The sequence below is a fragment of the Euphorbia lathyris genome, chromosome 4 (genome assembly GCF_963576675.1).
Source record: "Euphorbia lathyris chromosome 4, ddEupLath1.1, whole genome shotgun sequence".
NCBI lineage: Eukaryota > Viridiplantae > Streptophyta > Magnoliopsida > Malpighiales > Euphorbiaceae > Euphorbia > Euphorbia lathyris.
Genome location: NC_088913.1, coordinates 97,002,659 through 97,022,347, shown reverse-complemented (window position 1 = coordinate 97,022,347; position 19,689 = coordinate 97,002,659). Strand labels below are relative to the sequence as shown.

The 19,689-nt window shown below is 34.7% G+C and overlaps 1 protein-coding gene across 1 annotated transcript; it reads left to right on the top strand.

Annotated features, from left to right (window-relative positions):
• The first annotated feature begins 3,291 nt into the window (after positions 1-3,291).
• Positions 3,292-10,749, top strand: LOC136225761 (WRKY transcription factor 55). Its single transcript, XM_066013870.1, has 3 exons — positions 3,292-4,499; positions 5,852-5,983; positions 10,044-10,749. The coding sequence occupies exons 1-3, from the start codon at positions 4,120-4,122 to the stop codon at positions 10,525-10,527; spliced, it is 996 nt and encodes a 331-aa protein (XP_065869942.1). The 5' UTR covers positions 3,292-4,119; the 3' UTR covers positions 10,528-10,749.
• The last annotated feature ends 8,940 nt before the right edge of the window (positions 10,750-19,689 follow it).

The following is a 19,689-nucleotide window of genomic DNA, read 5'->3' as shown; positions in this document are numbered from 1 at the left end:
CTCCTAGCCTTCCTCTTGCCTTCCTTTTCATGTAGTGTAGTGATTCGAACGCAATAAGGACGTTATCTACCAGAGACCTTCCAGGCACAAAGGCTGATTGACTTTTTGATATGATGCTAGGAAGACATACCTTCAGTCGATTAGCAAGAACCTTTGCAATTATTTTATAAAGAACGTTACAAAGAGATATTGGCCCCAGCTCCGTCATCAACTTTGGATTTTCACACTTTGGGATCAGCACAATAATTGAGTCATTCAAATTGGCAGGGAATTCCTTCCGTTCCAACCAGCCGACACAAGCATGGTACACCTCCTGCCCAATAAATGGCCAAAAATGTTGAAAAAAGCCTGGATTTAGGCCATCCGGACCCGGTGCCTTATCCGGTTGCATTGAGAAAACCGCTTTAGTGAACTCCTCGAACTTGAACGGTGCTATCAGATCCAAATTCATCTCTTCCGTCACCAGTCTTGGTAAGACGTCGACTGTCTGCTGAGAATGAAACTGCGAGGCTTGAAACAGATTAGTAAAATAGGCTTTGGCAATAGAAGCAATACCTGCTGTATCAGTAACAATCGCTCCATCAGTACTTGTGAGGGATGGAATGCGATTTTTTGCTTTCCTGCTCCGGACACTAGCGTGGAAGAACTTGGTATTGCTGTCCCCCGCTGTCAACCAAAACTGCTTCGCTCTCTGCTTTCAATATGTCTCCTCAACTTCCAACCAATGCTCCAAATTTCGCCTTGCTGCTTCGTACCTTCTTACTGACAACCTATCCTCCTTTAGTCGAAGTTGATTCATGAGTTTTTCACACTTCCGAATCTGCCCAGAAAATTTGGTTTTGAAGTTTCTACCCCATACATTCATACAATCAGTACAGGCGGATAGTTTTGTTAAGACAGACCCCGAACCCCCTGCTTCCCATTTTCTTTTGATCAAATCTGTAAAATCTGCCTCTTTAAGCCATGCTTGTTCAAATTTAAACCTTCTTTGCGTCGACTGGTGCTGAACCGCCTCTAATTTCAGCAGCAAAGGCAGATGATCTGAATAGCTTGTATTGACAGTCGATAAACAAGCCTCAGGGAACCTGTCGAACCACCCTACGGTCGCCAAACCTCTATCAAGCCGTTCCCGTATCCATCTCGCTGATCCGCGGCTTCTTTCCCATGTGAAAGGCCCCCCCTTGAGTTCTAGCTCACTTAGCCCTGCTCTGTCAATTGCATTATCAAAATTTCGCATGAGGTAAATGGGAAAAGCATTCCCGCCGCTCTTCTCCTCCTGCTTCCGGATACAATTAAAATCTCCAATATACAAGGTAGGGAGGATCGAACACTCTGCAATGTTGGTCAATAAATCCCAAGATTCCTGATGTCTGCTCCTGTCTGCCTGACCGTAAAAACCCACTAACCTCCAACTGCCTCTCACTGTATCAGCAATCTCAAGCTCGATGTGATGATCCGAATACCCGTTTACAACCACATTCATACTGTCTCTCCACAACACAGCCAACCCTCCACTCCGACCATCACAGTCAACTGAAAACATGCCCGGAAAATTCAATTTGCGCTGCACACTAACCACTTTATTCTTGCAAGTCAAAGTTTCAATTAGAAAAACCAAACTAGGATTGTGGATTTTAATTAACCCACTCAATGCCCGAACTGCTCGGGGGTTTCCCAGACCCCGACAGTTCCAACTTAAGCAACTCATTGATCCTGGTTTTACTTTTTAAAACACGTTACATCCTACGGTTTTAAAATTTAGAAATTTCTAAATTTTATAAACCGAGTTTCCAATATTTTAAAATTACGAAAACATAATCGAAACATTTTGTACAAGTTTTTAAAAGTTTTGGTTTCTAACACGGATACGAAACAGGAAACACTTTAAATTTTGTACAAAGTACATCCATTAATCATTTGCAATATGTAATATATGGTTTATATTAATTGAAAGCTTAGTTTGTACTTAGTATATATTAATAATTATTTCAAAGGACTTAAGTTTGACTGATGAGGGTACGTAATTAACGGTATTAATTAATTCAAAAGAAGCTAGAAGATGAAGAAAATGTTAAAATTGGTGAGAGTCATAGATTCAAAGTAAGAAAATTGACCTAAATTACTATTTAACCCCCAATCTATCTATAATTTTGTTATTTGGTTCCTAATATTTGGTCTTGATTTATCTCAACTGGTAAAATTTCATCTAATTTAGATAGAAATTTGATAGAATTGTTATCTCTTTAATACGTGGTGACCTGAACTTAACACGTGACATGTCTTAAAGTTTTTTTTATCATATATATTTTCTTACAAGGAAATATTAATTAGGTTAAAAAATAGAAAAAAAATAAAAAAATAAATCTCAAAATTAAAATATATAAAGTACAAGTGTCAACGTATCGTAAATGGATAACGATTTGGTTGAATCTTAATTCAAATTGAATGAAATTTTAGCAATTGGAATAATTAGGGATCAAATGAGATTAAAAAATAATTCAAGGTCCAAATGACAAAATTTTGAATAAATCGTGGTCAAATAGTGGTTTAACCCTAAGAAAATGGGTTAAAAATGCATCTTTGTTGTTGGTCACCGAACTTTCATGGTTGTTTTAAAATGGTCATTCAACTTCAATTTGTCTAAATAAAACCATTCAACTTTGAATTTTGTTTCAATAAAATCACTCCGACGATTTTAAGAGCAAAAAGACACCGAAAAAATGATGTGGCTACCACATCAACAGTAGTTAATTATTACCGTTGATTTGAACATGTGGTTCCACCTAGATGACATGTGACTACCACCTAGCCGACACATGTCAGCTAGGTGACAACCACATGGAGTTTCGGTGGCATCCACGTGCCGTTTCGATCAACGGTGAAAATTGACTACTGCTCATATGGCCGTCACATCACTTTTTCGATGTTTTTTTTTTTGCTCTTGAAATCATCCGAGTGATTTTATTGAGATAAAAATTTAAACTTAAATGATTTTATTAAGACAAATTGAAGTTGAGTGATCATTTTAAAATAAATGTATTCGTAAATGTTGAGGGACTAATTATATATTTAACCCTAAGAAAATTCTTTGGAAGTTCTTCCAACAAAATGAATTATGAGTTTCAAACATTGGCCTGGCTCTGAAGTCTTCGTCTAGAGATCCCCAAGGAGACCATGACTTAGTCTCATTTTTCCATTTTACCGTGTAAAACAAACACTTTTGAATACATGAATCTATATATATATACATATATATGTCTGAAAATGAATTAATTAAGTAAACTACTATGTTGCACGAAAACAAACACTTTTAAATAAACTCATATGTTGTAGGGAAACTTTTCTTCATTAGCGTTTTTCATTCGATGTCCGTTTCTATTACCCTTTCCTAGGTAAGTTTTCTTAGAAATAAGGTTTCCTGTATCTGTTTCCGTTTTCATCAGCGTTTCCTTGTTTCATATCTATTTCCGTTTCTACTACCTTTTCCTACCCGATTTTTCTTAGAAATATTAATAACGTTTCCGCTATCTGTTTCCATTTTCATTAGTGTTTCCTTGTTTCATATCTATTTCTGTTTCTACTACCGTTTCCTACCCGATTTTTCTTAGAAATAACGTTTCCACTGTCTGTTTCCATTTTCATTAGCGTTTCCTTGTTTCATATCCATTTCCGTTTTCCTTTCCTGCCTAACTTTTCTTAGAAATAAGGTCTATATCTTTTTCCATTTTCATTAGCGTTTCCTTGTTTCATATCCATTTCCGTTTCTATTAACCTTTCCTACCTAATTTTTCTTAAAAATAACGTTTACTGTATCTTTTTCCGATTTCATTAGCGTTTCCTCGTTTCATATCCATTTCTGTTTCTATTAAAATTTCCTACCTAATTTTTCTTAAAAATAAAGTTTCCCGTATCTGTTTCCGTTTTTGTTTCATATCCATTTCCGTTTCTATTACAGTTTCCTAGCTAATTTTTCTTAGAAATAACGTTTCAGATATCTGCTTCTGTTTTCATTAGCGTTTTCTTGTTTCATATCCATTTCCATTTCTATTACTGTTTCCAACCTGATTTTTCTTAGAAATAACGTTTCGGTTTCTGTTTCTGTAAACTCCGTTATCAGAAATGGATAATCGTGAGCTAATTTCTATAATCCTTGAAGGAATCAGATTAGCAAAACAAGTGGAACCGATGTTGCAGAGATTAGGTAACTTTAACCAGGAAGAGATGGTGTTAAAATTGGATGAAATAATTAGGGTTTTCATGGAAGCTAGAGAAAGGTTGTATGATCAGCAGCAGAAGCAGGAGAATGTTCCAATAAGTTTGGAGGAATATTATGCAAAGTCAATGATGGAGTTGCTGCAGAATCAGACTCAGAATCAGACACAGACACAACAACTTATGCCTTATGAAGTGAAGTCTGGTTCTTCAGATATGGGTATGGATATGGAAGATGTTCAGGCTATGGCTGCTTCATCTTCATCTAATCAGAGACCACGAAAAAGGTAAGCATAATGAAGTTATTTTCTCAATTACGAGAATCGGAGCTTCGAGTGCATTTTATTACTTATTAGTAACATTAAAGATGCTTATTGCAAACGTTCAAAAAAAAAAATCAAATGTTTTATCGAACTTGAATGTAGGGCTACAAATGAACTGAACCGCTTGTTCAGTTTCATTATGTTCAGTTCGATTTATAAACCAGCAAAGATTGAACACGACGAAATTCGGCTACTGTCTGTATTATAGGTTTATGAACAAACTAATAAACAAATTCGATTATAATATTTATGAACACGCTCGTAAGCAAACTTTATTCGATTTTTTATAATAGTATTTATGTGAAGAAGGAAATGTAAAACTACGTAGTTTTGTATAAACTTTAGTTTTGTAGGTAGCAAACTATGTAGTTTTGTATTAAACGAACTTCAAATGAATAGAATTTGCGAATAAAGCTCACGAGCATCTCATGAACAAGATGTTGAGCTCGAGCTTGTCAATTTTTTAATGAACCGAGCATGAGCAAGCCGAATCTTGGTCCGACTCAGCTCTATTACAGCCCTATATAAAATATATTATTTTAAATTACACTATTAAATTCTGGCTATAACTAAAAACATTTTTATCTTTTAAGAAAAATATATTTTACATATTAGTAAACCACAACCCTCAAATCGAATTGCAACTGAAATTCAACTTAAACATCAATTTTGTTCATAAAGTTTCAAATTAGTAAAATAAAAAACGTGAAATGTGAACATTGTAAGAGACAAAGAGGGTTACAGAATAAACCGAATTGAAAGTAAGAGCGGAAATCGAACTGTGCCGTGGCGGAGGCCACTGCCTTGAAAGCGATTTCGGCAGACGGAGGTGCAATCTGTAACTCCGGTCGCTCCCCAAGGTTAACACAGAAAAGCTTCGAACCTGTGCACTCAAGGTCGAAGATTGTAGAACAGCAAAAGTGTATTTTTTATTTGCCCAGAAAATGATTGAGAGAAAAAAAAAAACTGTGTTGTTAACAAAACATACCACGCACTTCTATTTGTAAGACGAGGCTTGCTGGCCGATGCTAGAAGTAGGTGCCGAAGCATGCCATGACAACACGTGTTGCTTTCCATGATAGCTACGACAACATCTTCGTATGCGTTTCAAAAGCCTGGGCTTACGCAGTTTTAATCCACATCGGTCCACATCTAAGCCGATCGGCAGACCGGCTTGTGACCGTTCCATACATCCAACCCCGATGCATCGCCGGGTCCCATCCGCTTCCGTCTCCACGTGTTGCATGACATGTTTTAGCTTTTGTTTTTGTATGAATAGGAATTTATTCAGTGGAATTGAATAAAAATGAATGTAGGAAGAATGATGGAGAGAAACGGACAATGATGGTAGCTGCTCCGAGAATGGGCAATACAGAAATTCCACCGGAGGATGGCTACACTTGGAGGAAATATGGCCAAAAAGAAATTTTAGGCTCTAAGTTTCCCAGGTAATTTAAATTATATGTATATATATATGTTTGCTTCAATTATTCATATTTACTGTTTATTATTGTTGAAATCGATAGAAATTAGCTATTGCTCGATTTGACACAAATTGGTCATACGACTTTAAAATGCTTCTATAAGGATTAGAAGTCCATCTTACTAATTTATTACAACCAGACATAACGATTAGGGATTTCGGTTCAGAAGAAACTATTGTTTATATCGCTGAAAACCACCACTTGAACCAACCGGGTAAACTGCGAACGGTTTTACCCGGTTCCATTAAACGGTCTAATTTGGTTAGTTTACGTCCACTTTACTAGGGCCGGGCCTAACAATTCAAAGGCCCTAGGTAAAATAAGTAAATAAGGGCTCCTGTAAAAATTGGATAAGCCTTTTAATTTTTTTAGGGATAAAGTACTAAAATAGACTTATGGTTTTTGAAGAAGTATCAATTTAGACTCCACCTATAAAATAGCATCAATATAGGGTTAACCTTTAAAAAAAGGTACCAATTTAGGCATTGATAACGGAACGAGACACGTCATTGATATTACTCCGTTAAGTTCTACGTGGAGGGAGAAATCAAAACTTAACGGAGTAATAGGAATGACGTATCCAATCCGTTATGGAGACCTAAATTGATATCATTTTTTAAACGTTAAACCTATATTGGTGTTATTTTGTACGTAGAGCCTAAATTGGTAATTCCTTAAAAATCATAGACCTATTTTAATATCTTATCCCTTTTTTTATTTTTAGACTTTCACAAAGAAATAGGTCATTTCGTATGATTTTATTCCTATTTATATTAAAAAAATCAACTTTCATATATATATATATATAGCTAAACTTTTTTTTTGGACCCCTCCAGTCCTGGGTCCTAGGCCGACGCACTCAGACCTAGGTCCAAAGCCGACCATGATCACAATAAATCTAATATTATATAAATATTGTCCGATTTGACACAAATCTCACTTATTCAATATCACAGCTTTAAAGCACTTCTATATTGATTATAAGTCACCTTACTAGTCTATCATAGTCATTGTTGTATAAATCAGACCGGACAGAATGGTCCAACTCGGTTTAATCGAAACTGGTCAGGATTCCGATTGGGATGAAACTATTTTTTTTATATAGCTGAAAACTGGACCTAATTAAATATTTACTATATTATTAATATCAATTGTTTTTTAATGTTTTATTTTATATTTCAAAAAAAATTAATCTTAAATATTTTGAATTTTATTTTTATATTTAAACTTTAAATAAATATAGAATAAAAGTTAAGATAATTTACATTAAGTTTAAAATGTATAAAAATAAAATAATAATAACTGTTTACCCTAAAAAGTAAATATTTTATATTTTCAGTTTATATTAAATTTTTAATATACTTTTACTTTATGATATTCAATTTATCAATATTATAAATTGGAATTAAAAAGTATTATTATTAGTATAATTTTTTTATTAATTTTGTTAACATTTCATTATATTATAAGGTTAAATATGAATAAATATATTGTTTTCGTATGATTTTTTGAATCCCGATGGTACTCGGTTATATCCCAGTTGAACTTTTAACCTTTGATCTTTCGCCTTTTCCGGTTTTGACGAGTCTGATTTTGACAACAATAATCATAGTCATTCTTTCTTCTTTTCTGATGAAAAATTCAGTTAATTCCTACCTCATCATCGTCATCCTTCGTAAAATCGCTTATTGCTTAATTCTTCTATCTCGTGTCATCTACTCCAGAATAGATTAGTAATATATATATGCCCTTATATTGCACCAATTTAATTAATATGAATACTGTATATATATTAGGAATAAGATGAAAAAATACCCTTAATATTTACAGTCAGAATCAATTTTATCTCTAATGTCTAAAATTGTGCAATTTTACCTCTAGTGTCTAAAATTGTGCAATTTTACCTCCTAAGGTTGGCAGCTAAGAGCAATTTTACTATAACGTTGACAAGTTGGATCAATTTGAGAAATTATTCACCAAATTGTCTTCTCGATCATGAATCTTGTCATTTACGCTTCACATGTGCACCATTTTATCACTCATTAATAACATATCACAAACATATGATTAGACGTAAAAAAAATTTAAAAAAATTTAAAAAAAAAATTTAAAAAAATTTAAAAATATACTGTATTTTGTACGAGTTGGACAAAAAAATTCAAATATTTCACCAAATGTATAAATGTTAATCTCCAATTCTATTATTAAATCAGAGAAAATATGAAATATCTTTTTTAGAACCAACTGATATAAATTAGTGCAGAATAAGGAACAAAATATATGTATTTTTGTTAATAATGTCTCAGTTCGACCCAACTTGCGAACTTTAGAGATAATATTACTTTTGACTGCCAGGGATAAAATTATACAATTTTAGAAGTTAAGGATAAAATTTCTTGTGGTTTTAAACGTCAAGTGTATTTTTGCACCTTATCCCCGTATATTATAAGTCTCTTATATTGTTTCCAACAACATTAGGAGTCCTTAATTGACTATAAATGGAAAGTTAAGGTACTAAATTGTAATATATATATAAATATAATGCATGAATCATTCAATGCTCAGGAATGAATCATAATTCTTTTTAAAGGCATTGAATATGGCGTTGACCTTTTTCTTTCTCATGCCATTTTTTACCAAAAAAAAGTTTGATCAAACACGATTTTGACTCAGTTCGTGTCATTGACTCGTTAATCAAACCATGAATTATGTTAAGTAAACGTCTAATTATATATGGAAAAATCCTTTTTTTAAGACTTAGTTTTGGAAATTTAAAAATTACATGATTTGTGTTTGAAAATTCAAACTTCTAAGTTTGTTGAAAATAAAATTTTAAGAATAATAATTGGGTAACCCCATGATTAAGTTTTGTTGAAAATTTTAGGCAAAAAGCATAATTAAGCAGTGAACTTTACCTATTATAAGGATCAAGTCTCTGATCAATTATTTTTTCATATTGAACTCTTAATCATTGATTTTGTGGATTCGGCCTATATTTAACGTTTTCATTGAATTTTGGTGGCACATATCATTAGGCCGAATGCTTCTCACCGATTTATAGCCGGAATTTTGAACGGAAACGGTTTAAGAGAAGGAGGAGAGAGAGAGCCGTGAGGTTTAAGATAAAAAGGAGAGAGAGAGAGGGGACTGTAAATCGAATAAGAGAATGAAAGGATTTTAATTGAATTGAATTGGTTTAATCTAATAATTCTAATATTGTTTGGTAATTATAACAATTCTATTCTTTTCTTAAAATAAAAAGTAAGGGGATCTCTATGTATAGCCTCACTATATATATATATAATTTTTTTTTATTAATTGTAGGTTAAAAATAATAAATGATTAAGGCTCTATTTGTTGGGGAAAAATCCGTTGTCCCCAATTTGATATCTCCTTCTATGTTCCTCTCACATAAAAAAAAGTTATTATTTATTTAAAATAAAATATTATATAGGTCAGGAGGATCCACACATAAATTTATTGACTTTTTATGTGAGAGATAGGGAGACACCAAATTGGGGATAACATATTTTCTCCCCCGTTTGTTTACCATAAAATATAGTGCAGAAAAATATTTTTATAATTTTTTCCAATGTTGTATCAAACACTGGGTAATATTTTATTTTTCAACACAAAATTTTCTCTCACCCAATATTTTCCGACAAACAAACGGACTTAAATAAACAATATCAAAACACATGATTTTAAGAATTAAGTCTCCTAACCTTTAAGATTTTAAGAATTAAGTCCTTGATCTTTAGTTTCACATACATTAAGCCCTTCAATAACGATTTAGATAATAAAACCTTCAGTAAGGGGCTCAATATGTGAGAAAATTAAAAATTAGCGATTTAATCCTTAAAATTATTAAAGTTCAAAGTTTAATCCAGAAAAATAAATGATAATGAATTCAATCTTTAAAACCCTGAAAGTTTCAAGAGCTTAATTATAGGTTTAGGAATATAATATTATCCTATGAGTTTGTGGACTAATTAATTAATAATTAATTGTGGTTAATTTTCAGGGGTTATTACAGATGCACTCACCAAAAGTTATACCAGTGTCCAGCAAAGAAACAAGTTCAAAGATTAGACGATGATCCTTTCACTTTTGAAGTTACATATAGAGCCGATCACACGTGTCATATGTCCGCCACGGCACCATCTTCCGCTCCTCCATCACAACCACCGGTTGTTACACGTGAAATGATGCTTCAACAACCGGTTGTTACACGTGAAATGATGACACAAATGACTTTTCATCATCATCATCCTCAGTTACCGTGGTTGGAATTTAGTCTAAGTGGAGGCAACAATGGTGCGGGCCCCAGCTCCGTCCTAGGTGGAGGAGGCAACCGATATAGTAAAGAGATTGATCAATATTTGGTCGCAGATTTGGCAGATGTGATGTTTAATTCCGGGAGTAGTAGTAGCAACACTATGGAAACGATATTTACTAGTACTTCAATGGAAGATAAATGGGATACAAGGGATAACAAGAAAAATTGAATATTTGGTAATCGGGTTTAATTAATTGGTTCGTGATTGTTCAGACACCTTTTAGACTCCGGAATATTAATTAGTATTTAGACCTACTAACACTTAATAAAAAGAATATGCATTGTTTAGTTATAGTAGAACTTTGATTTTATTTTTATTTATTTATTACTTATTGATACAAAATTAATATGAGTTAATTTTTGGTATATAAATTCTTTGAGCAACTTGTAGTTAGCTTTATATATCGTTTTGGATTGTTTTTTCTCCATTAATTTAATTTTATTATCTAATAAAAGGACAATGTGCTAGAATATCATAACTTTTACAGCCATAAATAATTTTACCCCTAACGTTGTTTAAAATGATACAATTTTATCCTTATCATTAGTAGTTAAAAACAATTTTACATCTAACTTTGATAAGTTGGGTCAACATGAAAAATAATTTATCAAATAGTCCTTTTGCTCACGAATCTTGTAAGCTACACTTCATATATGTGTCATTTTATCACCAGTTAGTAAGAGATTATAAATATATGATTAGACGGAAAAAAAATTATAAATATATGAATAGCTTTCACCGTTTTAATTCACCACCGCTTTTCTATTTCAATGGATCCGCTCGAAACTAGGGTTTCTCGGGTAATGCTTGAGGAAGAGAATGCCCCTGCTCTGATAATACAATAAGATGATGATGTGGCTGTAACACACCCCTCTTCATGGAGTATAATCGGGTCTTTCCTCACAACCCTAGGTCTTAAAGGTCCTGTGATGAAGAACGTTTTAGTCGATCTTTGGCGCCCCTCACGTAGATTGTGTATTACTGACTTATGCCCCACCCTGTATCAATTTGAAATTTTTTCATGCTCTGGAATGTGACAGAGTGATAAAAGGTGGCTCCTGGACTTTTGAACAACACTTATTAATTCTTGCCCCTATGACTGAAGGCTCTGATCCGCATTTACGGCTTGATTCCACTGACTTTTGGATCCAAGTTGATGAGCTTCCTACTAGCTTTATGTCTGAATGTGTGGCTAAGCATATCGGAAACTCCATTGGAAAATATATAGAGTCGGATTCGAACAGTTTCATAGGACTTGGTTGGGCCTTTATGTGGATTCGAATTTCACTCAATGTCTTCAACCCCTTGAAATGAAAAATGAAGATAGCAAAAACTGGAGGTGATTTTAGTTGGGTCCATTTTAAATATGAACGGCTTCCGACCTTTTATTTTTTCTGTGGACGGATTGGGCACTCAGACAGATAGCTCCACACTCAGACAGATACTGTGATCTTTTACTTGATATTCTAGAACCAGAGATGTACTTGAAAGAGTTTATGGCACTTAGATGCGTGCTTAGACAAGACGAAGTGCTATACTATTACAATCTTAGTATTTGCTTTCAACACCACCTATGTTATCTTCGCCAATTTTAGAATCTACTGTAGTTGCAGATACAGTTGGCCAACTTGTAAGTCACATTCATATGCAAACATCACCTCTGCGTGTGCATAGCTCCACACTGACCTAACAGATTCTAGCAATAGCTAAGAACACACTGTTATCTCCAGGGGAATACCTTGCTAAAAGATCAACACATAAAGGGGCCTATGGATTGCGACAACAATGTCTTGGAACAAAAAAAAACTTGAATATGGCGAGTTCTGGCAATCAGACCCGCCGACCATTATGAGTACCTTAAGCTGGATTACCGATGTGCGGGTATTACTCGGACAGTTCAACTAATAGCTAATTTAGTTCGGAAATTTATGCCCGATTTTGTGTTTCTGATGGAGACTAAATGCAATCGAAAAAAATGGAGGAACTTAAAGGTTATATTGTATATGAGGGTGCTTTTTTGTGTTGATCCGTGTAACTTAAGTGGTGGAATTGCGTTGGTTTGGAAGAAGACTGACTTAGGTCCATCTCCTCCGATATACATGAAATTTTATTGATGTCCGAGTGACTATCGAGGGTTTGGAATAGTGGAGGTTGACAGGTTTTTATGGATTCCCGAAAGGGAATAGAAGACATGATTCTTGGCAACTTCGTAAGAACCTATCAATATGCTCCAATCTCCATTTGGTGATTATAGGAGACATCAACGATATCCTAATGCTATCAGAGAAACGAGGAGGCAAACATCACTCTCCTTCAATGATTTGGGGTTTTTCTGAGGCAGTTAATTTTTTTTGGTCCCGCGAAAGTTAAAATGATCGGGTACCAATTTATATGAAAAAGTGTCGCAATTCGTTAAATCTAGTGGAGGAAAAATTAGATCATGCTTTAGCAACCTCTGATTGGCATTCGGTTTTTACTACAGCTCATATATTTAATGAGGATACTTTGTACTCTGACCACTCAGGCCTCTTTCTCTCCATTGTTCAACCTGCTGCACATTCCATTCGTAAATTTCATTTTGAAAATTGTTGGGCACAAGAGGAGGATAGTCGAGAGCAAGTTCTCCATAGTTGGACCAACCTTGCAACACCAGAGCTTCCATGTCGTATCAAACACTATGGAGAGACCCTTCTGAACTAGGGTGACCACCTATATAATCAATTCAAGGATAAAATTATAGACTACCGGAGACGAATGAAGGCATTGAAATGGCATACTGACTCTCATTCTCAGACCCAATTTTTGGAGGTGAGAAGACAACTTGATAGTCTGCTACTACAGAAGGAGATTTATTGGCGACAACGATCCAAGCAGTTATGGCTTAAAGAAGGGGACATGAACTCCAAAAAATTTCACTCCTCTGCTACAAATCGTTGTAGGAAAACCAAATCACTCAGCTTCGGGATACAAGCGGGGTCTGGTACGACTGGCAAGCGGGGCTCGATGTCTTACTAGCAAACTACTTTTCCACCATTTTTTATGACTAATAGTTGTAATACATAGGATGTTTTTTTGAATGTGACACCCAAAATTTATGAAGATCAAATTTTGGAGTTGTTTCGTCCCTTTAGCGTGGAGGAAATCAAGATAGTTGTCTTCTCCATAAGCCTTGACAAGAGCCCAGGGTCGGATGACTTTAATGCCGACTTCTATCAGCGATTATGGGACATAGTTGGTGAAAAGGTTACTGCTTCTTTCCTAGAATGGCTTAATTTGAGAGTCTTCCCAAAAGATATTAGTGAAACAAACCTGATGCTTATTCTAAAGATCTCTAAATCGGAGTTGGTAACAGACCTTCGACCCATCATTTTATGCAACGTAATCTACAAGATTCTATCAAAAGATATTGTTAATCAATTGAAGCTTCTACTCCCTGCTATAATCTCTGACACACAAAGTGCTTTTATAAAGGGGAGACTTATATCTGACAACGTCATGCTGGCTTTTGAAGTCAATCATTATATGAAGAGGAAAACACAAGGTAAAGTCGGTTATGCCTTAATGAAACTTGATATGTCGAAAGTATATAATAGAGTGGAATGAGGATTCCTCAAAAAGATGATGATCCAACTAGGTTTTCATGCTCGTTGGGTTCATCTAATAATGCAATGTGTCAGCACAACTTGGCATCATATAGTTGGAGGCAGTATTGTCCTTGAACCTATTATCCCGTCATTGGCCTCTGGCAAGGTGATCCAATCTCTCCATATCTCTCCATACTATGTGTAGAGGGACTGTCTTTATCACTATCTAAATTGGAGGCAAGTGGAGCTATTCATAGCTGTAAGGTTGCCTAAAGGGCTCCTCCTATCTCACATTTGTTTTTTTTTTTTTGAAGACAACAGTTATCTGTTTTTTCGGGCTTCCCACCTTGAATGTGATCCAATTATTTCTTCCTTGTCTAAGTATGAAAAAGCTTTTGGCCAAAATATAAACTTCAATAAATCGTCCATCTCTTTTAGCAGGAATTGTGACACGCAACTATGTCTTGAACTGAGCACCAAGTTACAGATTCCAATAACATTTGAACCTGAAAAATATCTAGGCCTTCCATCACTCATCGGGAGGGAAAAAATCAATATCTTTAGATATCTTGATAGTTCCTTGAGGAAGAAAATTAATAATTGGAGGTCAAAGGTTCTCTCTAAAGCAGGAAAAGAGATCATGATTAAGTCGATCTTACAAGCACTGCCTTCCTATATGATGAGCTTATTTCTCATTCCCGATTTGCTTTGTGCGGACCTGGAAAAACTTCTTAATGCTTTGATGGGTATCTAGTGACAATTCTTATCGAAGTATACACTGTGTCGCAACTGGATTCTTCCGAGCGCAGGCATCGGGCGTTAAAATTTTGTTGATTAATAGTAGTTCCATGTTTTAAAACTATTTTTTAGAGTCGCCACCAATCAAAGTTAAGTCGTGATTGGATACCGAAATTGGGTAGATTTTAATGGATAAGGGATGTCTGCGAAATTGAGATTGTAGGTTCGTTTGTCGGTTACATGTAGGGAAGAAAACCTTGAGTGATCACTCTACCCTGCCCAAAATTGGTACTAACAAATGTGATCTTTGAATTAAGCTTATTTGATTTATCTGATTCATTTCTCTTTAATTTATATTTTTTTATAATAAAAGCGTACAAGTTTGGATCATTTAATTTGACCCATTTCATACTCCTATGACATAGGCGTATAAATTGGGTCGTTTCATTTTAATTAATTTTTTTTGTCTATTCATACCCCTATGACATAGACTTACGAATTAGACCATTTCATTTCGATTAATTTTATTTTAACCGCTTTTCATACCCCTGTGACATAGGCGTACGAACTGAGTCGTTCGTTTCGATTAATTTTATTTTGACTGCTTTTCATACCCCTGTGACATAGGTGTACGAATTGAATCATTCACGTATTAATTAATCTATTTCCACCATCTTTATACCTCTAAAACATAACGGGGTGTTTGTTAGGAGGGATATAAGAGGTGGGATAGGGATAAAAAAATACGAGATAAGTTATCTCGTGTTTGTTTGTGAGATAGAAAAGTGAGACAGACGAGGGATAAGTCTCTTATCCCTCAAATCCTATACACAAGAGGGGGGTGGTATAACGAGGTGGGATAAGCTCCTGCGATTTTAATAGGATGGAAAAGTCCGTCTTATCCCTCAAATTAATGTTATGTAGTTTAAATAAGATTAAAATAGTAAAATGTATTATTTTATCCATATCCATATCTCTATCCCACATACCAAATATTGAATAATAATTCTTGACTATCATATTTGTATCCTTATCCTAACCATTTATCTTTATCTTTGTCCCAATAGAATACCAAACGCTCTCTGTAAAGATATAAGTTGGACAAGTTTATGCAAATAATTAACAATTACAATTTTTTCGAAATTTATTATATTTTACACTTTAAAATAACAAATTAATAATTTATTTACAATCTTTCAAAAAAAAATTATTTACAAAAAGTTTGTTGTTACCTTTATAACGTCACAGTAATTATCTATGTTTAGAATTGAAATATTAACTATAATTAGTAGGAGATTTTATTTTTGGGAAATGTTAGTTTTATTAATTAATTTTCATAGATAAGTAGTAGTAATAATAAAAACATACTATTATTTATCAAGAAAAAAAAAATAATAATAACATAAAAAAAATGAGAGGAATATATATAAATAAATGGGAAATTTACATCGAAATTCACTTTTAAAAAATTATTTACAACTATATCAAATCATAATTTTGAATTATGTCAAATAATAAAATTATTATTTGTAAAGAGTAAAGTTTATAAATTATAAGTCTAGAATATATTGTTAAGAGTTTAGGATTTATGAATTGGAATTTAAACTTTTTAAATTAGGTGTAAAAACATATTTTATTTGGTATATATAGAAAAAACGACATATTGAGAATTAAGTTTGATGATATGATTTAGATGTAATTTTGTAGTGAATTATAAAAGTCCATAATAAATTCAGGCCGAGTGTAATTAAAGCCCAATCAACTAACTTAACCCATCCATTTTCCTAATCTTTTCCCTCCGGGTCAAATACATGAATATTATAATTAAGTATAAAATTACAACTAAGTCATATCATCAAACTTAATTCTTAATATGTCATTATTCTCTATATATTATGATTTTACATTATAATTTAAAAATTCTAGACCCCAATTCAGAAATAACAAACCCTAGAAAATATATTCGAGACTTCTAATTTATAAATTATAATCCTTAAAATATATTAAGGGGCCGTTTGTTTTGGAGGTTTCAGGTAAGGGTAAGAGAATGAGGAGGTTTCATTCTTTTTGTTGGTGTTTGTTTTATCAATTCAATCATTCCTTTTACTCTCTTTTAGTTTTGGATTTACCCATAACTCCTCTAATCTCGTTCCCCCCAACCTCCTAAGGTTTTCCATTCCCATTCCCCCATCTCTCACTAATTTAAACATCTATTCTCCTTATAAAATTTCATTTTAGTCTCTATTTTGTTTTTAATTTTTATTTTGGTCTATATATTTATTTATTTTTACTTTTTTAATCTTTGAATTAATTTCACTTTTGATCTTTATACTGTAAGTCGTTGTTTTCTATCACTTGCTGATAATGCTGAGTCAACAAGTCAGCATTGTAAGTCGTCGTTACAAGAATGGTGCTGAGTTATCAAATCAGCATAATTGTAAGCCAACCAGTCAGCATGATTGTAAGTAATCAAGTCAGCATGAGTAATTCAACAAGTCGGTATAATGCTGAGTTATCAAGTCAGCATGGCTGTGGTCAGCATGGTACTGAGGTGTTAATACAGGTCAACATGTTCGTGCTGTGTTCAGGACAACATGGTCTTGCTGTGTTACCACTGGTCAGTAGGTCTTGCTGAGTTAGTACATTTTGAGTAAGGATATTTTGGGTATTTTCACAATCTTGTAAAGGCTATAAAAGGTCTGGGTTGGGAAGTAGTTTTACACGAGAGATTATTCTTAGACTAAGTCATTAGTGTACACTGTGATATACTGAGTTGGGGGTTGGGAAAACACGAGGGTTTCTTGAGAGGAAACTGTTTCAATCTTGTTGTAATCTCCATTGATTAGTGAAGTTGCTGGATGTAGGCAGTTAAGCCGAACCAGGGTAAATTCTGTTAAGAGGTGGCAATTTCGTGTTTCGTGTCAAAATCGTGTTATCTCATTTTTATGTTCCATATGGTTTTATACGTTATAAATGCTAGAAAAATGATTTCCGTGTCAATCGTGTCGTGTCAGTCGGGTTGGCTCTGTAATCGTGTTTTCGTGTCAGAAATTGCCACCTCTAAATTCTGTGTGTATTCTTTTGATTGTTGTTTCAAGATCCAATCTGTGATCTTTGTGAACTTTGTTTATCTGTGTGGTTGATTGATCGTTCGAAGCGTAGTTCAACAATTGGTATCAGAGCCAATCAAGAACAGAGCAATGGGTTTTACAAAGATCGAGATCGAGCGTTTCAATGGTAAGGGAGATTTTGCTCTATGGAGACAGAGGATGAAAGCAATCTTGGTTCAAATGAAGGTTGCGAAGGCTCTGAAGGGCGAGAAAGAACTTCCGGCGACAATGACGAAGGAGGAGAAAGAAGATCTTCTTGAATTGGCTTACAGTACGATCGTCCTGTATCTTGGCGATAAGGTGCTGAGAGAAGTCTCGAAGGAAACCTCAGCTGCTGGGGTTTGGCTCAAGCTTGAACAGTTGTACATGACGAAGACACTCACCAATCGGGTTTATCTTAAGGGAAAGCATTTCGGCTTCAAGATGAACGAGGACAAGCCAGTTGAAGACTATCTTGATGATTTCTCAAAGATCATAATTGACCTAGAAAACATAGAGGTAAAGATTGAAGATGAAGATCAGGCCATAATGATCTTGAATTCTTTACCCCAGTCTTTCAGTCATTTCGTTGAAACCATGAAGTACGCTAGAGAAACACTAAGTCTGGAAGAAGTTCTTATGGCTCTAAAGTCAAAACAGATTGAGGCCAGCACCAACACTGAAGCTGCAGAAGGATTGCTTGTTCGTGGAAGGTCTGAGAAAAAGGACTCTCACAAGCCAAAGAACAAGAACGGGAAAAAGTCCAAAACTCCATCCTCAAGCAATAAAGAAGGCAAGGTCTACAAGTGTTTTCACTGCCATAAGGAAGGACATTTCAGGAAAAACTGTCCTGAGAGGAAGAATAGTCAAGGTCAGCCTAAAGATCAAGGCGAAGCCGCTGTGGTAGAAGAAGGTTATGAGAGCGCTGAGGTCCTTGCTGTCACTGATAAAGATCCAAACACTGACTGGATCTTGGACAGCGGATGTACGTTCCATATGACTCCCAACAGGACGTGGTTCGAAGACTTTCAAGAGGAAGGTGGGAAGGTTCTTCTAGGCAACAACAAGTTGTGCAAGGTACTGGGTCAAGGCTCCATCAGGCTGAAGATGTTCGATGGTCAAGAAAAGATTATGACCGGTGTGAGGTATGTGCCAGAACTGAAAAGAAATTTAATTTCTTTGGGTACGCTTGATAAACAAGGATACAATTATAGAGCCGAAGGGGGTATCATAAGAATAGCTAGAGGATCTTTAGTTGTTATGAAAGGTACCATGAGTAATGGCCTATACACACTCTTAGGTAGTACTGTGTTAGTCTCTACAGCAAATCTCACCGAGTCTAAAACTGATAGAACCAATCTTTGGCACCTTAGACTAGGTCACGTGAGTGAAGTTGGTTTACATGAACTTAGGAAGCAGGGTTGTTTTGGTAAAGATCACATAGGAAAGATAGATTTCTGTGAGAACTGTGTCTTAGGGAAGTCAAGTAAAGTCAAGTTTCCTAAGTCAGCAATACATAGAACCCAGGACATTCTTGAGTACATTCACTCTGACCTATGGGGGCCAACAAGAACTAAGTCTCATGGTGGGAGGACCTATTTTATGACCCTTATTGATGATTACTCTAGAAGAGTATGGGTTTATATTCTAGCTCATAAGAATGAGGCTTTGCAAACGTTCAAGGATTGGAAAGTGTTAGTGGAAAACCAAACAGGAAAGAAAATCAAAAGGTTGAGAACCGACAATGGTTTGGAGTTTCTTGATAAAGATTTCATCACTTTGTGCAAGAAGTCAGGTATAACCAAACATCATACCGTTCCTGGAACTCCACAGTAGAATGGCCTAGCAGAGTGGTATAATAGGACTATCCTAGAAAGAGTTAGGTGCATGTTAATCCAATCCAGTCTCCCAAAGTCTTT